This window comes from Cebidichthys violaceus, unplaced genomic scaffold (genome assembly GCF_023349555.1).
Source record: "Cebidichthys violaceus isolate CVI_PGR_0920_01 unplaced genomic scaffold, fCebVio1.0.p SCAF_25, whole genome shotgun sequence".
NCBI classification, from domain to species: Eukaryota; Metazoa; Chordata; class Actinopteri; order Perciformes; family Stichaeidae; genus Cebidichthys; species Cebidichthys violaceus.
The window spans coordinates 6,867,432-6,891,672 of record NW_027176428.1 but is presented as its reverse complement, the minus strand read 5'-3'; the positions used below and the strand labels follow the sequence as shown (position 1 = coordinate 6,891,672).

The 24,241-nt window shown below is 41.5% G+C and overlaps 2 protein-coding genes across 2 annotated transcripts; both read left to right on the top strand.

The window, feature by feature from the left end:
• Positions 1-147: 147 nt before the first annotated feature.
• On the top strand, positions 148-4,822 carry zc3h10 (zinc finger CCCH-type containing 10). Its single transcript, XM_068720580.1, has 3 exons — positions 148-328; positions 1,343-2,558; positions 3,811-4,822. The coding sequence occupies exons 2-3, from the start codon at positions 1,404-1,406 to the stop codon at positions 4,321-4,323; spliced, it is 1,668 nt and encodes a 555-aa protein (XP_068576681.1). The 5' UTR covers positions 148-328; positions 1,343-1,403; the 3' UTR covers positions 4,324-4,822.
• A 154-nt stretch (positions 4,823-4,976) lies between these two features.
• Positions 4,977-22,345, top strand: esyt1b (extended synaptotagmin-like protein 1b). Its single transcript, XM_068720111.1, has 52 exons — positions 4,977-5,955; positions 6,915-6,956; positions 7,943-8,077; positions 8,185-8,258; positions 8,368-8,440; positions 8,616-8,705; positions 8,852-8,907; positions 9,099-9,219; positions 9,327-9,503; positions 9,713-9,795; positions 10,025-10,073; positions 10,228-10,317; positions 10,417-10,512; positions 10,995-11,066; positions 11,155-11,241; positions 11,351-11,500; positions 11,676-11,789; positions 11,872-12,048; positions 12,176-12,261; positions 12,347-12,395; positions 12,602-12,691; positions 12,778-12,873; positions 12,975-13,046; positions 13,171-13,257; positions 13,384-13,530; positions 14,008-14,114; positions 14,204-14,381; positions 14,495-14,671; positions 14,795-14,877; positions 15,235-15,283; positions 15,371-15,460; positions 15,649-15,744; positions 16,113-16,184; positions 16,605-16,691; positions 16,788-16,934; positions 17,017-17,135; positions 17,359-17,485; positions 17,571-17,665; positions 17,801-17,942; positions 18,371-18,547; positions 18,644-18,726; positions 19,142-19,190; positions 19,310-19,399; positions 19,593-19,688; positions 19,777-19,848; positions 19,941-20,027; positions 20,118-20,264; positions 20,339-20,481; positions 20,826-20,957; positions 21,071-21,173; positions 21,475-21,524; positions 21,628-22,345. The coding sequence occupies exons 1-52, from the start codon at positions 5,593-5,595 to the stop codon at positions 21,653-21,655; spliced, it is 5,502 nt and encodes a 1,833-aa protein (XP_068576212.1). The 5' UTR covers positions 4,977-5,592; the 3' UTR covers positions 21,656-22,345.
• Positions 22,346-24,241: the final 1,896 nt, after the last annotated feature.

Here is a 24,241-nt window from a genome sequence, read left to right as displayed (position 1 = left end):
TGAAAATATTTTAATACGTGATATTTTGTAAAGAAAAACTAAGTTTATCATACTTTAAAGCAATACAGCATTATCGCCGCTAGAGGGCAGAAAAGTACTCAGGTGACACCTGGAGGAAACGGAGAGGAAGAGCGTCTTCTTCGTTGGTAGTGAAAAATGCAATAATGTGGTAAACAGACCAGGGAATCGAGGAATTGCCATAAAAACAAAAGAAAAACACATGTCTGGTTGATGTTGCAGCCATATACATTTCAGTGAACGAGAGCAGGGCGTTTCTGCGTGGGAGTCCCTCGGCTATTCTCTGGATCCTGTCTCTAGTTTATATTTGGTAAGACAACATTAGCATTTAGCCAGTTAGCTAGATAGCATTCGCTAGCTAGTGTAAGTCTGAAATGGGAAGACTTAGCTACTTATTTAGGTAGGCTAACGTTACTTGATACGAGTGCTCTTTATTTACCGACAGCTAACGTTACCCTATACAATTGAGCGTTGCATGGTGTGAATCCAATGTTTCGGTTTTTTTCACCAAACCAGTGACAACAACAACAACAATGCTGACGTTACTTATTATTGACCAGGTTTTGTCACATGCTAAAAGGCGATGAATGGAGATGAACTGCGACTCGCAAAAACAAGTGTACGACATCGGGCGGCTGCAGCAGCAGGGGGCGATGATTAAAACGCTGCTGTCAAGTCAGACAGTTTCCACTAACCTTCAAAGACATACAGGAAGTTATGGAAATAGTTACATCCTGTTACATGCCATTTGTAGGCTACCTGTAGTTTGCAGACCACGTTTGGATAATTTGTAATGACATGTGGAAATGTATCTGCATTGTACTCTATTCTTTATTCTTTTACCTTGTAAAGCACTTTGTAATTGCTGCTCGTTTTGGTAAGTGCTATATGAATAACCTTTATTGTTATTATCCACCACACAATATATTAAACCTTCATTGCACAGCATGAGACTAATAGCAAACAATCTAGCGGTAAATATTACATCTACACAGAAAATTATAATTTTATATCAAACATGGTGTTTGTTGTCAAAACCAAGGGCCAATCAGCTCTTTGATCAGGTGACAGTCAGGCATTTCCCATCATGCCCTAGATCTTGCAGTAGGTGTAGAGCAACTGCAGGGCCTTGCTCTATATACTGCGGCTGCTTCTATCTTATGAGGCTTTAGTTACCCACTTGTGCATGATGTCAGAGCAATATGAGATCAAGTTGGACACAAATCTAGCCAGCATGCATTGTGAATGCATTGAATAGGAAATTGCAGTACTCCAAGGAAAAAGCTATTTATGACTTGTTTGTTTGTTTGTGAATGTTTGGCAGGTCATGTCCGCCCCCCTCCCACACATGAGTGCTGTTTTCTCCTTGAGCTGGGCCAAGCGTTATGCCTGACCGGGACAGCTCCTACCTGTCAGGTGGCGGTGGGAGTGGTGGTAGTCTCGGTGAGGAAGGAGGACCTGGATCTGGTTTGGCAGGGGCCACGGCGGAGGGCAGAGGTGGTTCAGGAGGAAGTCTCGGAGGCAACGTCTCTGGCTCTGGGAGCATGGGGGGTGGAGGGGCGCTCGGAAATGGCAACAGCTGTGGAAACAGTGGAGGTGGGGGGCAAGGTGCAGGACTGGAATTGGGCGGTGTCTGCAGGGACTTCATACGCAATGTCTGCAAGAGAGGAAAGCGCTGCCGCTTTAGACACCCAGACTTTAATGAGGTGCCGGACTTGGGAGTGCAAAAGAATGAATTTATCTTCTGTCATGACCACCAGAACAAGGAGTGTATGCGCTCCAGCTGCCGCTTTGTCCATGGATCTAAAGAGGATGAGGACTATTACAAGAAATCAGGAGAGCTACCCCTCAGACTAAGAGGGAAAGTTGCAGCACGACTGGGCCTGTCCCCAATGGATCTCCCCCACAGCCGTGGGGAAGTCCCTATCTGCAGAGACTTCCTGAAGGGGGAATGCCAGAGGGGCAATAAGTGTAAATTTCGCCATGTCAAAAAAGACTATGAATATGAGCCTTCCAGGGTTGGAGTGGGTGGTGTTATAGGGCCAGGTACCAGTGGAATGGTGAATGCTGGGGGAGGGATAGGGGGTGGAGGAGCAGGTGCCTGTGGAGGAATGCAAGGACTTGTGGGAGGTGGAGGTGGAAGTAACATGATGGGGATGGGGATGGGTTGCCCCAGCCTGGCTGGTTGCAGAGATCCAGGTATCACAGGAGTTGGGGGGGTAGGTGGAGGTGGGATGAGCACTTGTCTTTCCATAGGTTCTGCAGGGCCACGGCGCTTTGACAGGAGCTCATGCTCAGTGTATGACCCTCTGCTGGAAAGCGGGCTATTTGATGCAAGCTCCCTCGAGGCTTCCATGGACCACACTGCTCTACAGTTGAAGAGGCGGCGTTTGGAGGGGCTGCGCCTGGCAGATGTGAGCGGAGGTGCGCACTACGAGCTGGGAGTTCAAGCCACCTTGCAACCACGTCCTCTGGAGTACAGGTTCCTGGAGGAGGAGAACTCCCTACTGAGGAGGAGAGTAGAGGAGTTAAAGAAGCAGGTTAGAATGAGAGATGGTAAAAAAACAAACATTTTGGTAGGCCTTCTTACATTAATAGCACTTGTATTTCAGTCAAATCTAAAAATATTTTGTTGGAATGATGATTCAGCTTTCTTTTTGTAAAACTAATACCAGATACAATGGTGTGCAAAAATAACACATTTGACGACATAATGTAGTGCAATACAGTATGTTTATAAAGTCATAGTCTCAACAAACAACAACAAAGGAATTTATCGTAGGCTGTTGTATCGGATTGAAATATATTGTCAAATGTAACTTACTTTACTGAATGAATCATGATCATGTCATGTGAAAGGACTATTTTATAACAGTGTCAAATTTAACTTTAGTCACAAGGACAGTTTTATTATAGCTCACTGCCAAATCACACGCAAAGTAAAGTTTTGAGGAGCTGAGAGGTGATTTTAACAAAGAAATCCTTGTGATCCAACACAAGACTTCTCCTCTAAAGTTCCCACAGCATCTGAAGACCAGCATGTCAAGTGAACATCTTGGATAGATGAAATGGAAAAAATTAACTGAACAAAACATGCTATTAGAGCCAGAAGTTTGAAGTAGAGCTGAAACAATTCGTCAATATATCCATTAGTTTGTCACCAGAAACTATATTAGTTAACAATTTATTGTTTGTCTTTTTTCCAAGTAAAAAATGTAGTTCAAGCCTCTCAAATGTGAGGTTTTACAGCTTTTCTTTGTCTTATATGATAGTAAAAAAATGACATTTAGACATTTTATAGAAATAGTCTTTGATAAGAGATGACAGCACAAGATTATTGTAATAAATGCACTAATCACCCTAAACAAGCAGAGATATGTCAGACCCGTTTTAAGGCAGAGGAGCAACTGACTTGGAAGGATTTTCCCTTAAGTCATCTGACTAAAATCCCAATGAATATATTTGGGCACATTTAAAAAAAGGAAAAGACATTCTGTGACATCATCAGACACACACACACACACACACACACCTTAAAGATTAAAGGGTGCTTAAACATTCTGCACAAACTTGTAGAATCAGTAACTGCAAAAGCTATGATCACGGTTGCTAGTTGACATACTAAATGTAAAGAAATAATGGCTGTCTAAATTGTTTTTTTTATTGTTTAGAAGTATCAAAAGTATCATTTTATAAGAACTTTCTTTCTGCCGGACACAAAGCCATGGTTTCTGGCAGTGGACTTTCACTGAGCTCAGTCCTTTTCTAATCCATGTCTTGTGTGTGTCTCAGGTTTCAAATCTCATTGCCACAAATGAGGTTCTTCTAGAGCAGAATGCCCAGTTCCGAAGCCAGGCCAAGGTGATGACGATGTCTTCCACTCCTGTACCCACTGAGCAGAGTCTGGTGCCCCCCGTGGGTGCAATAAGTTCCTACAATCATAGCATTGCTCAGACTCACACCACCCTGAGCAGCGCCGGACTGCAACCTCGGTCTGTCATCCAGCAAGACCTGGTAGCATCTACTGGCGCCCCTTCAGCTGCCCAGAGTAACGCTGTCCCGCCTACAGCCCCTCCGCCTCACCTCAACCCTGAGATCACCCCGCTCTCCGCCGCGCTTGTACAGACCATTGCCCAAGGGATGGCGCCACCTGTTTCAATGGCGCCAGTGGCTGTATCTGTGGCACCGGTGGCAGTGTCTATGACGCAGCCCATGCCCGGCATCACCATGAGTCATGCCACCACCCCGATGGTGTCGTACCCCATCGCAAGTCAAAGCATGAGAATCACCACTCTGCCTCATTAACTGATTAAGGTGCAGGACTGTAGTATCCTTAACTGTGATTTTGAACATAGATGGCCTTCTCTTATGTGTAGGGTACTGAACTGATGACAGAAGTATTAGACACTTGTATTTCTCCACCAGGGGGCGATATGAAGACTCGGCTCTGTGTTGTGTGAAAACATTACAAAGACTTTTTTTTCCTACAGACTGACTTACCTGTGAACAGTTTGGTAAGAAGGGGATCTTTTCAAACACCTGCACGATAAATTGAAAATATATGAGGTCATCCATATTGTTTGAACCATTTCTGCAACACTGCTTTGCAGTCCTTGTGGGGACATGACGATTTTGGAAGCAGTTTGTGTTCACATGGTTGTGGATTGCTCTGGTGTAAATTTACAAAAATATGAACAGCAACTCAACAATGACTCCTGTGTTATCTGTCACATTATTTGTTTTTCCAGCTGCCCTCCTCAGTTCACATTTACTTGTATATACTCAGATAAAATGCTCATGTTTACATCCCATTGTTCGAGTTGTTTGGGTGGAGTCACATTGTGTAAACTTCAATATAATACCTGTTGCTTCTCCAGTAGCCTCACATCCGTGTGGCTCTTTAAACAAGTGGAGTGTGTGGTGTTGGTGTACCATGGGAATCATGGCCTGGTGCTTGTGCGGTCTCACCGGATCTAAGGGATCGAGGAGAACGTCCACTCGGCTGTTTTTTAAATAAACTGGAGCAGCAGAGAGAATCGACCAGGGGTGCTGGTGGGTTAACGACTTGACAGGAAGAAGTGACGTATTTGATATATTCTGCATTGTACCACTGATACAGTTTAAGTTGTATGTGTATAATTAAGTGGCGAATCTCGGTAACGTAATGCTGCAGTAATAACGGTAATTACTACAAATTGGATGAGGGTCTTGCCGCAGTAGCGAAAGAGTCAAAGATGCGGGTTTTTTGCTTCAGAGTGGGCGTGTTTTCATCCAGATAACGGGACAGTCGGAGGGGGGAAGACATTGTCTGACACTTTTTCTGGACCCGTGCTTCGTCCGTGAAAACTGCTCCAATTCAACGATAAAGTATTCAAGATGCGACACGGACCAACAGTGAACTAACGGTAACGTTACAAGCGACGCACAGCGGTGCGTTTAGTTGAAACTGTCGCTAACTGACGTTACGAATGTGGCGTTTAGACTAACTTAACCGTTAAATCCTTTTTAAAACTCTTACGAATATTGTGTATCCAACGGTAACACATAAGTGATCGTTTTCTAGAGGATACCAGTATGCAAAGTGACAAATCAGAGCCGAGTGAGGCCAAGGGCGCCGAGTGTGCGAGCACAGGCGACCCTGAGAAGAAAGCGCTGAGCGTCGTGGAGACGGACGGTCCCAAGCCTAAAGGGATAAGTGCGGTCGCGGTGCTCTGGACGTTTGGGAAATGTCTGGGCGCCTTGCTACCCGTCTACCTGGCCGGTTACTACCGGGTCAGCACCAGCTTGTTGGTGTTCGGGATGATGGTCTACACGGGATGGAAACATGCCCGAGAAGCCAAGGAGACGCGCCTGAGGTCAGCCATGCAGCTGCTCAACAACGAGGAGGAGTACACGTCCATGACAGTGTCCAAAAGCAAGCGAGGCCTCCCGGCGTGGGTAAGGATATACCCTACAACTGTCAGCGTGTGTCTAATGGCATCTATCACCAGTATTCACCAGCTTTCCAGTATCCTTCCTGGACCCATGTTGACCTAGAATAACCCTAAATTACCTATAGCAAGACAAAACGTAGCAGTGACCCTAACATCATAATATTACATTAAGATACAGGTTACCGATCAAATATTCCGGTTGGTACTAAATGAAACACGCAACCAGGTGTGCAAACGTCCCTTTCGGCTAAATGCAGTACTCTGATCCCCCAATTATTTCTGCCATGCTAGACAGCTGCCAAATTCTGCTGTGTGTGTTTGTATTTCTAGACTAAACTTGTTTGAAAGTACAATGATGCAATTCTGGATGCATTGCAACAACAAGAACAACACTCAAACCAACTACTCCATTGTGCTAAAGGTGGCAGGAAGTTGTGCATGAAGTATAATAGCTTTGGTTTTCAAGTTGTACATCTGGAGAGTATATGTACCCAAAATAGAAACGCTGAAACCCACATGGGCCTGTTTTGACTCAGAACATCTGGCCACACCCAAATACGGTTCCTGTGAATACTCGTTTTCATTGAGTGATTTCAGTTCAGCTTGCATAACCAGACAGCATGCCTATACTCCTCATTAAAGTATTTAAAAAGTGGCCACATGTTAGGATTTTCTTGAGTTTGCACACTCATCTTGTAAAAGTTTTGTCCCTTGTGAAAGATAAACCACACAACAGCAAGCTGTGTCATTCAACGTTATCTTGACAGTTGCTGCACTTATCTGCTTTTCTTTTTGTAATAGTTATACAGTCTAAAACCTGGTGCAAAAAGCACTGGGATAATACCAACAGTGCTATTGATGACATTTCCTGAACTGTATAAGCTACGACTGAATCATTTCCCTATCCTGTTGTGTGTTATGCATAATTTAAGTATGTGCACTCATTGTCTTTATTTCCTTCAGGTCAGCTTTCCAGATGTTGAGAAGGTTGAGTGGCTGAATAAGGTAAAATATCAGTGTTTCCCTATATTTAGCTTCATGTTTTCACTGTTTACTTAATTCAAAGACACTAGTGTTTCCTCCTTTGTTAAGCCCACAGCAAACACACGTCTGTCTGTTCAGCTGTTGTGCTGATTGACACTCTGTGCAGCATGCTAGGTTAATAGCTGGTAGCACTGCTGCTGTTGCTGCCATGATCCAGAAAAGGCCACACCCCCATTAGTGTAGCCACTCTGTCTGTTCTGCAGAGAGCAGGCCCAGTGCCAGGCAAACCCTCTCAAAATTTCCATTTCATTACAGGCTAGCTCACAGGAAGGAGGAGCTTCCCAGCCCCCTAAACTTAATAAAACTACAGCCATTGTCGTCATCCCCCCCCCCCCTTTGCTTTTTGTAGCTCAGACAAACTAATGAAGATATACAGTAACAAAAATACTCATGCTGACGGAACCTCGAGATCCAAGCGTCAGAGAGCCAGACAAAGCAGTGATTTGAGACTGCTTAGTGAAGGGGAGGTCAGCAGATTCCCTTGTTGCTCAGGCTGCATCCCTCCCAGGAACAGGCAGCTGATGACTCACTCTCCACTTATGCCAGACTGAAACCAACTCTGTTTTTTGTTTTTTTCCACAGTCAGACAAACAAGCAGTGCCTCTGCTTTTGGTTCTTTCACCAAAGGAATAAAGACGTAACAACTTAACATGTTTATGTAGCATCCATTAACAGTGTGTAAAACATGAACACATGAAGAGCAAAGGATTCATTGTGGTGTGTGTAAGGACTAAAAGTAGACTACTGGCAACAGCTGTCTCTTATCATTCTTTGGTTATTGCTTATGGAAGCTGTGGCATTTGGAAGACCGTTTTGCGACCGTGTGGCTTAATGCCAAAGTTTTCTTAAAGAGGTAGTCTCTGGTTGCAGGGATGTACAGTGCATATTGCGGTATGCATCTTACCAATAAGAGCAGCTTATAACCACGTCCTTGTTGGCCTGCATAGGTGCTGCAGCAGGTGTGGCCATTTGTTGGCCAATACCTTGAGAAGCTGCTGGTAGAAACCATTGCTCCATCTATCCGAGCCTCAAGTGCCCACCTCCAAACCCTCAGCTTTACAAAAGTGGATATGGGAGACAAGGTAATGCCATTGATAGCTCAAGTATAATATGACACTGCCGTATAGATTCACACAAATGATGCATGTTGTTTTTATTGTGCTGAAAATGTGTTTTCTGTTTGCTGCAGGCCATGAAGGTTGTAGGGATCAAGGCACACACCGAAAATGACAAAGGACAAGTCCTGCTAGATCTGTATATTAGGTGAATGTTTATCGATTGTTCGTTGGATTTGGGAACACCATCACCGTGGTATCACAATGTTTAAAAGGCCCTACTGTCGATGACATTTTGTTCTTCATTGTATCCTCAGCTATGTTGGCAATGTAGAGATTGACGTTGAGGTGAAGAGATACTTCTGCAAAGCTGGAGTCAAAGGAATACAGGTCAGTTTTCTGTTCAAGGTTAGAAGTATTATTCGATTGAATTACCGAGTAGCATGTCATTAATACAAAGATGTTGCCTGTCTAAATAGATAACAGAATTATACAGACAAAGTGCCACTCTGTCAGCGTTTATCCATGTTTTTCACAAACATCTGTCATGCTCCTCTGTCCTCAGCTACATGGGATGATGCGGGTGATTTTGGAGCCCCTGATTGGAGATGTGCCCATAGTGGGTGCGGTCACCATGTTTTTCATCCAGCGGCCTGTACGTCCATCTACATTCACCTCTTTTTGTCCTGTGAACACCATGTAGCTCCATTGAGTCTCGTATACTTCTCATGCTATTGATTTCACATCTGTCCTGATTGATTTGCTATATACAGCACATTCCTCTGTGTTATCTCTTACCAGAAACTAGACATCAATTGGACTGGACTGACTAATATGTTGGACATCCCTGGACTGAAGTGAGTCATGCTGAAATTTTCATTTAATTTCAACTTCCATTGGTTTACACATTGGTTATAGCCACAACCATATAACAAACCCAACTTCACAATATGTTTTTTGATGTGTGAGGTTTATTACACGGTGAATAGTAGATGATAAAGTCAATACAGCAGTACATTTCCATTAAAATGCTGTTTCTTTGTCTTAGTGTCATGTCTGACAGCATGATTATGGACGCCATTGCCTCCTTCTTGGTGCTGCCCAACCGCCTGGTTGTCCCCCTGGTTCCAGACCTGCATGTGGCCCAACTACGCTCTCCTTTGCCCAGGGTAAAGCCTAAATATGCACCTACAGATAGAGGAAGACTATTCTATAATTTCCACATCTCATCAACACCAGTACATTACATCTTAGTCCCCTCCCTTTTATTTCTAAGGGTGTGGTACGCATCCACCTACTGGAGGCACAGAATCTAGCAGCCAAAGACAACTACGTGAAAGGGGTTATGGCTGGCTTGTCTGACCCCTATGCCATATTGAGGGTTGGCCCTCAGACCTTCACCTCCAAACACGTTGACAACACAGACTCTCCCAAGTGGGAAGAGATTTACGAGGTAAAAAGAATGAAAGGTTTACTGGAAGGCTTCATATTTGTGTCATCATTGCACAGACTCAATCATGTATCATTTCACTCTGTTCTGAGGGATTAGACTGACAGCGCTAGGAATGCTCATTTTCATTCATGGTCGCATGAGGCCGCAGCCAGCTTCCATACAAATCCCTCTGTCAGTCTTCATGTCCTTGTGTGTGTCTGGTACATCAGGTTATAGTCCATGAAGTGCCTGGTCAAGAGTTGGAGGTGGAGGTATATGACAAAGACCCAGACCAGGATGATTTCCTGGGCAGGTACATATGCATATTCATGTCTCTTGTGTGCCTACGTTCAATTTAGCATTGTCACCGTTCATTTGTCATCTTTCCTGGCCAGTTGGAAAAAGTACACTTCCTCTTTATGAAGCATGTCTCTGTACTTTTAAAGTTACACCATCTGCTTTCTATGCTATAATCCTTTTGTTTTTAGCAATACAATTTCTTCTTTTTATTTATTTCTGTCTTACACTCCTCCCCCATATAGGACCAAATTGGATTTGGGCATTGTGAAGAAGTCCGTAGTCGTCAATGATGTAAGTAAAATCTATTATCGTCTCAGTCACAGTTTGAACTCATACTTCCCCAGCCCTCAGCTTTGCCAGTGAGGTACTATCACAAAATAGTGATCTACAGGATCATTTTTTTAATCTTTGTATTGTTTACGTGTGCCTGTGGCTGTCTTCCCAGTGGTTCACTTTGAAAGAAACTCCGTCGGGACGGGTTCATTTCAGACTGGAGTGGTTGGCCTTGCTGCCTAACACTGATCGACTAGAGCAGGTTTGAGTCACTCACACTCATTCAACTAATGCATTGCTCTGATGCATTAACAAAAAATCCCTTATACTCTAAAATCACCTGTTTGCAATTCTCCCTCAGATCCTAAAGAGGAATGAAAGTGTCACCAGTAAGACTGCCGATCCACCTTCTTCAGCCATCTTGGTTGTATATCTAGACAAGGCTGAGGCACTTCCTGTGAGTCAAATAGCTCTACCCTCTCTGCCCACATTCGTGCTCTGCACAGAGCTGCTTCCTGTGTGTGGTTAAACTGGGGCAGAGCTGTAACTGCCAGCTGTCATGACATTCCACAAAGTTGTTGGCGTGCCCTTCATTTCAGTGGCTAACTTTGTCCAAGGCTGTGAAACGCTCACTTCCTACTGTGTGGATTCATATACAGAAGGGAACAGTAGTGACAGAATCTTTGGAATGAAACTCGGTCTTTGTGGTTTCTGTCGATGCTGGCTTATACTTCTTGATTATACCATGCTGTGTGGTACTTCCTGTCAGTTATTTGTGCTGTTGCTATGGTAACCATGTGCACACTATTATTCACATCAACCACGTGTTGTCAGGGTGTAGGATAAAGTCTATTTATTGCTCTGCTCTTGGTTAAAGTATGCCGTTGTTCACATGCCTTGCTGTCTATTCATGTTTGTCTTTAACTGTGTATCTTTTAGATGAAGAAGGGAAATAAAGAGCCCAATCCCATGGTGCAGTTGTCTGTGCAGGACATCACTAGAGAGAGCAAGGTATATCTATTGGGAAAACCAATTATAATACTATAGATTGTGTTTCATTTATTTCTATTTTATACGCACACTTTATTCTTGTCTTCAGACTTGTTACACAACCGTTAATCCAGAGTGGGAGGAAGCTTTTACCTTCTTCATCCAGGATCCTCGCAAGCAGGACATAGACATTCAGGTAACAGCTCAAAAGATTAGCGTCTCTGCACTGAACTTTGTGTTTGGTATTCTGATAGCTAAACTTCTATTGGTCTTATTTTGACTTTCCTCCATGTTAAATAAACCAGGTGAAGGACGCTGACCGTGTGCAGACATTGGGCAGTCTGACCATCCCTTTGTCCCGTCTGCTGTCCAATTCTAATCTTTCTCTGGACCAGTGGTTCCAGTTGGACAACTCTGGATCTGCCAGTCGCATCTATATCAACACAGTTCTCAGAGTAAATGGCAACATGACCCATTCACTAATGCTTCACTGCATTGGATAAATTAATGACCAATACGAAAAATAAACAAGCACAATATTGGAGGTTATTAATCATAGTATGATATAATGTATAATGGTGTCCCAACTGTGTATTTTAGCTGTTTCTTCTCTTTTCTTTTGTAACATAGGTCCTGTGGTTAGATGAGGAACGTATTCCATCTGATGCGTCATCTAATCTGGAGTCTGGAATGTCCAGACAGCTGCCCCAGCAGACCTCCCCCCATTCTAGCTTTGCCACAGAGGTAATGGAGGACATTACACTTAGGATTGTGTTTTCTGAATTTGCACATGCTTATTCTAATGTGTTTGCAATTGTTTTTTCAGGGACTGCTTAGAATTCACCTATTGGCAGGACAGAACCTTGTTCCGAAAGATAACCTAATGGGAGGCATGGTAAAAGGCAAGAGCGACCCCTATGTCAAGATTAACATCGGGGGCGAAACATTCACAAGTCAGGTTATCAAGAGTAATCTTAACCCCACATGGAATGAGATGTATGAGGTAAATAACACATGGTTATTTATTGAAAGTTAACAGTTTTGTTGAAAAGAAAAAGTGGCCGAAGTTTGCATGCATTTGTAAATTGGTTTCAGTCCTTTTACATTTGCAACATTTGTTCACCCCTCAGGTGATTCTCACCCAGCTGCCTGGCCAAGACCTGCACATGGAGGTGTTTGATAAAGACATGGACATGAAGGATGATTTCATGGGCAGGTACAAGAGCTATAAATAATCATGTTATGAATTATAAAGTATGGATTTTGTGATAAATTCTAATCTCACTTATCCCAACATACAGGCTGAAGATCAGTCTGAAGGACATCATCAATTCACAGTTCACTGATCAGGTGGGATCTTCCTTTACAGACACATTGCTGCATGTTTAGCCTCAAAGAGTGCGGTCAGAATATGCAAACATGAAAGCCTGCCATATCTTGGGTCTAACTCCCGTTGGTGCGCATGTCTCCAACTCACTTTGATAAGACCCTTAATCCACTAGATATACATCTGTAACCTTTTTCCTGTGTTAAAATTATTCAAATTCTTCTCTCAGTGGTACACTCTCAGTGATGTGAAGTCTGGTCGAGTTCACCTGATACTGGAATGGGTAATGACAGCCTCAGAGTCAGACAGATTGGACCAGGTTGGTATTCCCAGACTAGACATGGATTGATGGGCCATTTGCTGGTAAACTTGATCCATACTCACTGGTTCTTTCTGTGTCTTCAGGTTCTTCAGTTCTATTCCAGGCAGTCCTACCAAAATAAGGCGGTTCCCTCAGCAGCTCTACTGTTTGTCTTCATGGGGCAAGCGGATGGCTTACCAGTGAGTCTTTTTCTACTGATGTTAAGGGTGATGTCAGGATATGCAGTTATTGTTTAATGTACACATGCTTATATTGTTATTGCCTGTTTGTCTCTCTACAGGTTAAGAAGAGTGGTAAGGAGCCAAAAGTAGGAGCAGACGTTACTCTTGGAGAAGTGTCCCGCAAAACAACAGTAAGACCTCAAACTTAATTTTGCTTGGAATTTATATTACTATGTTTGAAGGTACTTTCTAAGCACTGATTGTAAGATTGGCATGAGATGTGTCAGTAATATTAACTGTCTCTTGGATCTGTAGGTGTGTGATCGTACCACATCACCTCAGTGGAATGAAGCATTCTGCTTCTTGGTTCGAGACCCCAGAGAAGATATTCTTGTTGTTAAGGTACGCTCACTACAATGCACAATCAAAGTGGAACAGAAAGAGTGTCGGTCATACAGATGTAAATAGAGTGGGATGTCCGATATATAAATACTACCTATGCTAACACCTTGCATTGTGTTTCTCCAGCTCTCCCACAGCTGGACCTTGCCCATTGGTTCCCTGGTGGTTCCTATCAGAGAGCTGCTCTCTGAACCAGAGCTGGTCCTGGACCAGTGGTTCCATTTGGATGGAGCCTCACCTGAGAGTCAGGTTCTTCTGAGGGCTGAACTCAAGGTGGTTTGATGCTTTTAATGGTTTTATGTGAAGCACTTTGAATTACCTTGTTGTTGAAATGTGCTATACAAATAAACTTGCCTTGCCTTGCCTTGCCTGTCATTTTCTCTCTTTGAATTGTTTAAAATATTTTGTAAATATCTTTTTTATCATTTTTACTATAAGTCCCTTTCTCTAATTTATTAGTTTCCTTCTTTGCCCTTATAACTTATTCTCAGTGTGTAACTGTAATATCTCTTTAAATCTTTATCTGTATTTATATTTTCCATATTTTATTTTTACTCAGTGTAACTATCTGGATCATGTTTTGCTGTTTATTTCTTATTTATATGTCTCTGTATCTTTTATTTCTTTGTCATGAGGCTTTTGAGACAGTTCGTTAATTTTGTACTTCTACTGATTTAGATATATACAATCAAAACGGATACAAAGCTGGTTAACAAATTGAAACAACAATAATTTTTGACTCAACTGCAGATGCTGATTCCCAGCAAATGTCCGGATACCACTGATAAGGCCATTGTCACTTCAACATCAGACCCTTCCCCGGCTCCGAGAAAACAGGAAATAGACACAGTGCTTAGGTGAGATAGTTAACTTAAAAAGTCTGTCCATACGTTCCATTGGCCCTTTCATCACTTACATTTTTGTATTGCTACTCTTTGGGTTTTAGGTCAAGTTCAGTGGACGTTCCTCCTGTGGAGACTATTGCCTCCTCAGTGACCTTACATGAAGATGTTGACGTAAAGGAAACAGCAGCTGTTGTGACTGAAGAGAAGGTGGAAGAACTACCAAGCCCTGCAATAGTACAACCTCCTCATACTTCCCCAGACCTCAGCTTTGCCAGTGAGGTACTATCACAAAATAGTGATCTACAGGAGCAGATACATGCACCACGACATGACACAATCACATTTAATACAAAAAAACTAGCAATATACAGTTTAATGATCCCTTCCTGTAGGGGCTGCTGAGAATCATCCTGTTGGAGGCCCAAAGTCTGGTTGCCAAAGATAACATGATGGGTGGTATGGTGAAGGGCAAGAGTGACCCTTATGCCAAGATCAATGTTGGAGGAGATGCGTTTAAGAGTAATGTGATCAAGGAGAATCTCAACCCAGTCTGGAATGAGATGTATGAGGTGTGTATGAAATGACAGTCTCATCTGCTCTGAGCATGATTTAAAATAGGATTGCAATGATAAAACTTTAAGCTATCCACCTCATTTATTATTATTAACTGTTTAACTCTTGTGTTTTCTAAGGTGGTGCTGAGGCCTCAGTCAGGACAAGAGGTGCAAGTAGAGCTGCATGACAAAGACATGGACAAAGATGACTTCCTCGGCAGGTAAGGGCTAATGTGGAGGTTTCTAGTTGCCCATGACTGAAACGCTTTATTGCCTCAGCATGGTATTCAGTGGGTCAACATTTACACGCTCAAACTGTAGTTATTTCACTATAAGCATAAATTACAGGTATCTTTCTGTCTGGTTTGAGTTATGAAAAAATCAGCATTTGGTGTTTATCAAGTCATCCTATTTTTATTTCTTCTGTGTTTACTACCATTTCTTATGTAAACAAACCTTTCACAGCATTAGAAAATATGAATCATTTAGATTTAACATTTTAATGCACTTAAAGGGTCTGACTTCATTTTCACATCGTTTTGTATAAAATGTGCAAAAAATGTTTTCATTCTGAGCAGATGCAAAATCAGTGTGGCAGATATCATCCGTTCCCAGTACACCGACCAGGTCCGTATTGCTAGCCTTACTGTACCTTAGTCATTGCTGCGGTGTCATCAATGGCTTTAATTTAGTAAGTGTCCCTCTCTGTTTCAGTGGTACACCCTAAATGACGTGAAGTCTGGACGTGTTCGCCTGATATTGGAGTGGGTACCAGCAGTGTCGCATAATGACACCCTGGACCAAGTTAGTGCAGTTTTTATTATTTGTTTATGTTTTCTTCCATTATTCACGCATATATCTATAATCTTTATCAATTGTGTTGCCTATTCTTCCCACATGAGTTCTATTCCATAATGATGTCCTGTTTATTTCACCAGGCACATCAGTTCCGAGTCATAGTAATGTATTTTTCATGTGTTTCTCTGCTGCAGGTGATGCATGTGCAGTCTCTCCAGTCTTACCAGAACAAGACTGTTCCCTCTGCAGCCCTGCTCTTTGTTTATGTTGACAGAGCACACTCATTGCCTGTGAGTCCCTTGTAATTTAGTACTGAAAAACACTATAATAAGTGTGCTGCCTCAGAGTTATAGATAGACTACAGTTTGGAAAGCACATTTTGATAAACAGATGCTCTATTGGCATGAAGTTAAAAACACTTTCTACTCTTTAGGATAATGTTTTTGTCTTCACTGGATTAAAATAAATGAAGATTTTGAGAAATGGTTGTTGCTTGCTGCTCAGCAGTCACTGTTGTTGGACTATGTGATGCAATTATTCAGGAATGTTTCATTTTTTTAAAAGAAAGGGAAGTTGACTGTAACGGTTGTTGCTGTATTTACAGTCAGAGAATACAAACTACTCACATAATGTCACATATGTGTCTTTCTGTGTTCAGTTTAAGAAAAGTGGAAAGGAGCCCAAGGCCGGGGCCGAGCTTGTTTTTGGTAAAACAACCTACAAAACCAAGGTATGAGACTGATGATAAAGACATTAAAGAAACCCACACTTTTGCTGTACCAGCATAGACTGCAACAAATGAATATTTATGATAATCATTAATCGATAAAATGTCATTATGAAGTCACCATCATAATTTCCAAGAAACCTAACCAGTTTGTTGGCAAATAGTTCAACATTTTATGGGATAGATGACTAAAGGGTACTATGTTTAAAGTTTGAATAATGTAAACATTGCCGCCCCCCACTGGTGGTATTGAAAAAGACATAAAGCTTGACAGTAATACTTGTCGATACCTTTATTAGGCTGTTTAAAATACCAGCGGCAAGAGAAGAAGAAGAGAAGTAACAACCTAATCAGATTACAATAACTGAATAAACAAAGAACAACCCCTCGCCCAACTTACCCTTCCTCTTATTCTATCTGAAGGTATGTGATCGCTCCAGATCTCCTCAGTGGGATGAGGCGTTCCACTTCCTGGTTTGCAACCCCAGAGAGGAGATGCTCATAATAAAAGTGAGTGTACTCTACAAAAGTAGCTAAAGACTGTTGCGAGTGTCAGGAACATCTCCCGCTCTGACCGGCATTATTCATGTGTCCTTATCTCTGTAGTTGTCGAGCGCATGGGACCAGCCAATGGGATCTATTGTAGTCCCTGTGAGAGAGCTGCTCTCTGAACCACAGCTGGTCCTGGACCAGTGGATGCCTCTGGATGGAGCCTTACCTGAAAGTGAGATCTTACTGAGGGCTGAACTCAAGGTACGGGAGGACACACACACAGGGCATTGTTACCATTGTCATGGATACACATAATAGCCAACAGCAAATGTGATGTTGACAGGTCCTGAGCTCAAGGATGACTGAGGCGCCACAGCCCTCTGCGACTGGTTCAAAGAAGAAAGATATGGTTATTTCCACAACCAGTGAGGACAAAAAAAGCTCAGAGCTGACAAAAGATGAGTGAGTGTTGTGTGCCTGGTTTAATAATACACATAAAACTCTTCAGACTGTAACTTGGTGTATTTTCAATATTAATAGAAATAAATACAAGTTTGAAGCATAAACTAGCACTAATAAACATGAAATAAAAATGTAGTGCTCCTGTAAAAGCTAATATTCTCCTTTGTTAGTTCCAGTCAGGAGTCCGGCTGTGGTGTTTTCTAACAGCAGTGTGTATTTTCAGATCGATTGCAGTATCCAGCCAGTTTAAATACTCTGAAGCAGCAGATGCTGCGGCCTCCGCAGAAGATGCTGCTCCCACTGAACCAGCTGCCATTCACGCTGCGCTTGATACATTCCCTGCTGCTGCAGTGAGTCAAAACGCATTATAGTCAGTTGTTATCATGTTTAACCAGTCTATTTACACCTTCGTAACCTTCATGTAATTGTGCTCAGCTGGTGGAGGAGCCAACAGATCCAGAAGAGTATCCCACACAGTCAGACACAGCAGTTGAAGGAGACTTTGAACCGCAGAAAATGCAAACAGCAGGGTGAGCTCCACGTCACAGCAAATAAGAAAATCTGAATTTTTTATCCTTTATTGTTGCATCAAAGATCCATAAATATAATATTTATAATGGACCTAATAAGAAACATGTTTACATTTCTGCACCGTGTCTGTGTAGTACTGGTTTAGGCAACCTTGCTCAAGCCACAGTGACTAGTCTTCCCAGTGACACCCTGGGGCCAGCAGAGGTCTCAGAAATCCCCAAAGCTGGGGAAGTTCTTCAACCACACACAACCCCCAGCCAGGAATTTGGTGAAGAGGTGGGTTCATGGCTTGATTAGCAGAGTGGAAGTTAAATAATTAGCTGCTACCAACTGAACTGTGGTATTTGTTCTTCGCCACTGTTCCTTTTTGATTTTTTGTATAATTGTATTTTTTTAAACGATAACAAAACACGTCCTTTAGCAGTGTACAGCAAGGTGCAGGACCACCATTTTAGTAGTACTCATGTGGGTATGTTTAAAGAAACAAAGATTACATTATTTATAGAGAAATATTCTGAAATTATGACAAAAAGAAAAAAATGCCTTTTTTTCCAGTCATACTTCTCGATGTTGTGTGGAGGGCACACACGCCTGATCATCTGGGTTGCTCTTTAATATTAGTAGAGTCACATTACCAAGCTACTATTTTGTGTGTTCAGTGACTCGCTTTATGCTTTGTAACATTTACACACTTCATCCTGCAGGGGCTGCTGAGGATTCACCTGCTGGAGGCCCAGAATCTGGTTGCCAAGGATAACCTGATGGGGGGCATGGTGAAGGGCAAGAGCGACCCCTATGTCAAGATCAACATAGGGGGAGTTACATTTAAAAGTCATGTCATCAAGGAGAATCTGAACCCAACATGGAAGGAAATGTATGAGGTATGAAGTATTCTCAGTTTAAGCATTGCATAGTGTCTGGATTTCAATGCATGTACAGTATTTTGGACAAAAATGTGTTTTGTTTGTTTTTAACAGCTGGTTTTGAGTGAGCGCAGCGTCCAGGAGATCAAGTTTGAAGCATTTGATAAGGATTTAGATTCTGATGACTTCCTTGGCAGGTATGTGTCTTATTGTTGGTTAATCAGTAACTTATATAAGTATTAGATAAGAAGTGAAGAAATACTGAGTGCACTGATCTGCATGGTAAGAATTATTACAGAGATACACCTCTGACTTACATAATGTTGCACTGAAATGCAATAGCCATTCACATGGGGTCCAGCAGCTGCCAGTCATCAACATAGACTTAATATTTGATGTGGGTGGATTTATGAAATATTTACAGGAGGGGTATTTACAAATAGAAATTGGAAATGATCTTTATCAATCCAGGGGGTTGATTTATTTTCTTCAGTTTTCATTAAGTGCTATTAATATACACTATATGTATAGTGTCTATGTATAGACATAGGGAATCTTTGTTTCTGGAAGTAAGACATCTTGTTAATCATTTGCCTGTTTTCATGTTCACAGATTCAGTATTAAGCTAAATGAGGTCATCAGATCCCAGTACACAGACCAGGTTAGTCAATAACTCATGATCTGAAGCCATGCCATGTGATTTCTCAACTCTGTTCTGTGTCATTTCCTTATATAAAGGGCGTTGCCCTGTTTCTTTAAATGACTTTCTCTCTGTTGTAGTGGTACACTCTGAATGATGTGAAGTCTGGTCGGGTCCACTTGATACTGGAATGGGTTCCTACAGTGTCAAATTTAGTCAGACTTGACCAGGTCGGTCCTTACTTGTGTTTACCGCCCTATCACCCACTGTTTAATCTAACACTCTTTAAACAAGCACTATTTAAGTATCCATAGCAAGGCAGCCTCCTAAATAATGCTATCTTGTCACATTCCAACACGCAGGGCACATTGCACGTTGCGAAATAATCATCTACTTCCTACCTGGCTTTGCTCCATGTCACAGGTGCTGCAGCTTCAATCTCTCCAGTCTTATCAAAACAAGGCTGTCCCCTCCGCTGCTCTACTTTTTGTCCACTTGGAGAGGGCACATTCATTACCTGTAAGTCCCCTCTAGTTTATTTACATACCATGCAATAAAAAATGATTTCCTAATGATAAAACTTGAATACCTCTCTCTCCATTGATAGTTGAAGAAGAGTGGAAAGGAACCCAAAGCAGGAGCTGAACTTGTTTTGGGTGAAACAACCTACAAAACCAAAGTGAGACTTTTGATGCATGGTGCTCTATTGTCAGTCTGATAGATACATTATTTTTGTAACAACTCTATCATATATTTTCATCATCTTTTAAGCTGTGTGAGCGCAGCACCAATCCTCAGTGGAATGAGTGTTTCTACTTCCTGGTCCACGACCCTAAACATCAGATGCTTGTAGTAAAGGCAAGACATTTATTTACATTTATTCTGCATCTCACATCTCACAGCACTAATGTAGTGATTTTTTCAGTCCCTTTCTTTCTTGCATTGCAGTTGTCCAGTGGTTGGGACCAGCCAATGGGATCACTGGTGATTCCTGTGAAGGAGCTGCTTGCAGAGCCACAACTGGTCCTGGACCAGTGGTTCCATCTGGATGGAGCTGCATCTGAGAGTCAGATCCTGCTGAGGGCTGAACTCAAGGTGACAAACACATCTGCCCACACACACGTATAGTAATACATAACAACAAATTAACAATGACATCTGTTCAATAGGTTCTACATTCCAAAATGGTGGATATGATCAGTGCAGGGACTCTGCCGTGTGCTGCCTCTGGCTGTGGATCTGGGCAGGTGAAGTTGTCTCTTTCTTATGCCTCGCAGGAGAGACATCTCATCGTCATCGTCCATGCCTGCAGGTGTGCTTCCTCAAATAGTGTGTTTTAGTCGGCTTGTGTTTTCACCAATGACAAACCGTTAGTATTTTAGTTATCTGAGGCTTTGTGAAGGTTGTTTTTTCCAATTTAGGCTTTGTATCAAGTTTGTTTCCCAGAAATTTGTTGATGTTTATAGTAACATTGGAGAAGGGTCTATGAACCTACCCTTTAAGAAAAACCTACCTCTTAACAAACAGTGGAGGACATTGCGGATAACAGCCCTAGTTTGCAAACTGGCACTATATTGCTCTAACATACTGGGACTTTGAAATATTCTTACGGTTCAACACAGTTATTTAAGATATGCGTTCTCTTTCTGTGTACAGAGGCCTGTTGTCTCAAAGTAAGGATGGAGTAGACAGCTACGTCTCCCTCATGCTGCTGCCAGACAAAAGCAAGGCCACCAAGAGGAAGACAGCAGTGAAGAAAAGAGACCTCAACCCAGAATACAATGAGAGGTAATTAAATAATTAGGTCATTTTATTATCATAACATTCCTGTGCTGATTTTATCAATCTCTTAAGAGCTTTGTTAGTGTTCACATTGAATCATCTTTGTCAATTTTTTTAAGGTTTGAGTATGATCTGTCTCTGGATGAGATGAGGTTCAAACGCCTCTTTGTATCAGTGAAGAATAACTCTGCCTCGTTCAGGAGCCGCGACATCATTGGACAGGTCAGTCTGAGACCTCTAAAGGCTAATAAGTGGCCATCAGGGTATCCAAAGAGTGTCATACTGTATGTGCCTCCTCCACAACACACATTGAGATATTTTTGTTAAATCCACGCTTATACAGATGTGGCCAAGCTGTGCGCTAATGCTAGCCGGCCTAGTCATTTTTAACTGTTTTGAAGTGTGTTCCTAGCTTTTAAATTCTTTCACTCTGAAGTGCACCGAATACATGCAGAAATACTGCAAATATGACAACAAAGATGTATGTACAGCTTGATGTTGACATGTCATTCCTATTCTTTAGGTGCAGATCGAGTTGGCTCAGGTTGACCTGATTCCTGGTGTCACAGAATGGTGAGCAGACTGTGTGCAAGTTTGTTAAAGTGATACTCGGATTGAAAGGTGGCTGCAAAAAGTGCATAGTTTTCATTTGTCTTTGTCCCTCTATTTATTCCAGGTTCACCCTGAAAGATGAAGCTGAATAGTCGTTCTGCTCACATGTCAAAGTACAACAATGTCACCGCTCAACCTGGCATTGTGCCACTGCTGCAGCTCACAATGATGCCTTCTCCTTCCCACCTCTGCATACAGTACCACCGTGGCAGCCTTACCTGCATTCACCCGGCTCTCCATGTATTACCATATAGTATAGAATTGGACTGCACAGTATATTCACATACATCAATACTCTCCCCAAAGATAAGTAGGCTGATGCAGCTAAGTTGACAAGAACAGAGTGAAAGTTCGTATTGACTGAAGGTTACTTTACGATATGAAGAGATAATAGTTTTAAGATTGAGTGGAGCAAGTGAAGGATGAACAGATCCAGAAAGAATGAAGTCATATTTCGTTGTTTTGTTTGCTTTTCTTAGTGCAAGAATGTTTTAGATCTGAGAGTATCTTGTCTGAAGTGCAGTTTTTTGGGGTTCTGTTTTATGACAGGCTTACGTTGAAGTTATTCTTTATTTCACAGCACCTTGCTATGTTTGTGTTTGAAATTGCTTTTGAAAATAATTTTTATACGATTTTGTTTTTTACAAGACATGTATTAGTTACACCTACGTCACAATTATATCATGTTTGATTTTGTGTATATTTGCAAAGATTTTGGATCAGATCCAATGCTATTTGTTGAAAGATGGTATGACAAAAATAAAGACATTTTGCACACCTCACTTTTTTCTTTTTGTGAAACTGTTTTTTGTGTGTTAGGCTTGAACAGTTTTATCCACCTTTTTTTTACATTGTATTACCAAGTCTTTTACCGTTTATATTTTTAACCCTTCTTTGTTAAATTGTTTGATAGAGCTAATGAATCTGCTGTGATAGTGGATGACTTATATATTTAATGAGATATATATACTGTGGGTATACTGTAGGTGAAAAGATCTTGCCACTGATAACTGAATATAGAAAATGAATTTAAATGGAAAATGATACAGAGAAACTTCAAATGTAGGAGACAGCCATTAAGAAAAAATCTCCATGAGGCTATATAACTACTATTTCTTTAAAAGTGTATTAATGTTGTCTGTTTTTTACTTAAATTGTCTGTTGTGTTGAATGTTAAGATATGTAGGTAGATAGAGTGGATAGGTGCGTTTATTTGTCACACACTTTTAGATATGCAACCTCAATGGATGACATCTGATTCAGGCCAACTGAGACAACGTCTTCTCTGTGCTGAAGCTCTGAGGTGGAATATTTATTATTATTATTATTATTATTATTATATTTTATATTTATTATCATTACCAGCTGTGTTGTGTTAAATGTTGAATAATGAAAACTAGATTTTATTAAAGACATTTATAGATTTGTTATGAACTTCTTAAAATATATGACATTGAATAAAAAAAAAAGCCAAATCTTTTTTATTCTATGGCTTTGATGTCGAGTCACTCTTCTCGCCTCGCGGAGCTACGATAATTTTGCTTTCATTTATCAGGAAGAAGAGCGTTTTAAATTCATTGCGAGGTGAGAGTAAGTATCATGTGCGTCAAACTCATACTTTAGGTGCTGTACGTATGTTCAAAAAGTTGATGTATAGTTTGTGACAAAAAATTTTGTAAATATTAAAACGTTGAAGGCGAACTTATAGCTTTAGCGTGCCGTAAACGAAAGTGGAGTGAAGCAATACAATTCCTTTTTAACATAATGTTGCCTTTTTACCGTTTTTTATGAAGATACATCAAATAATTAATTGTTGGTTGATTCTAACTGGCACTGTGACAACACGCACTGCGGTCATCTGTATCATTTGCTCTGTGTTCAAGGAAGAAGACTAAAACAAAAAACATCATTAATTGAAACCTGCTGTGTCTAATCACCTGCACCTTCCCTGTATATTTAAACCCTGTGTGGCCCTTGTCTCAGTGTTGGTTTGTCTTTGGTGTTACCTGGCCTGCCTGCCTGCCTGCCTGCCTGCCTGCCTGCCTGCCTGCCTGCCTGCCTGCCTGCCTGCCTGCCACATCTTGTGTCTGCTGCCGTGTTCCCTGTTTTTTTGGATGTTTTATTTTCATGGACTTTTTGTGATTTTATTCTTTGGACTTTTGATTCCCATGTTTTTGTTTTGAATACTTTTTTGTTCCCATTAAAATCCACATTTATCCTTCCCTCGTCTCCCTGCATTTGAGTCCAACCCTTTATTCCCTGCAAAACCTTAGAAAAAATTAGCTACTTACCGTTCACATTGTAAGTGCTTGGGTCTGTGCAGAAGTCCAGTTTGTAGTTGCCGCTGGCTATGAAACATCAAATGTATACTGTAAACATGTCATGCAACTGTGTTGTATAAAAATTGTAGTTGACTCCTATGTTTGTTTATTTAGCTATTTAAAGCAAAACATGTCTGTTTTGTAGATTGAACTCTTAGAGTTGTATGTTCAGCCAAGCATTGAAAATGTCCAGACAGACAGCCCCCTGATTTAAAGTCTATGAACATATTTTTTTTCAACTGAATAAAAACTAAAATATTTGTCTGTTTTTTTTTTTTCTCCTTCCATTTCATGCTGTAACACTCCTGTTGTGATCCAGTGTTGATTTATTAAAAAGTATAAAAATCAATTGATCAA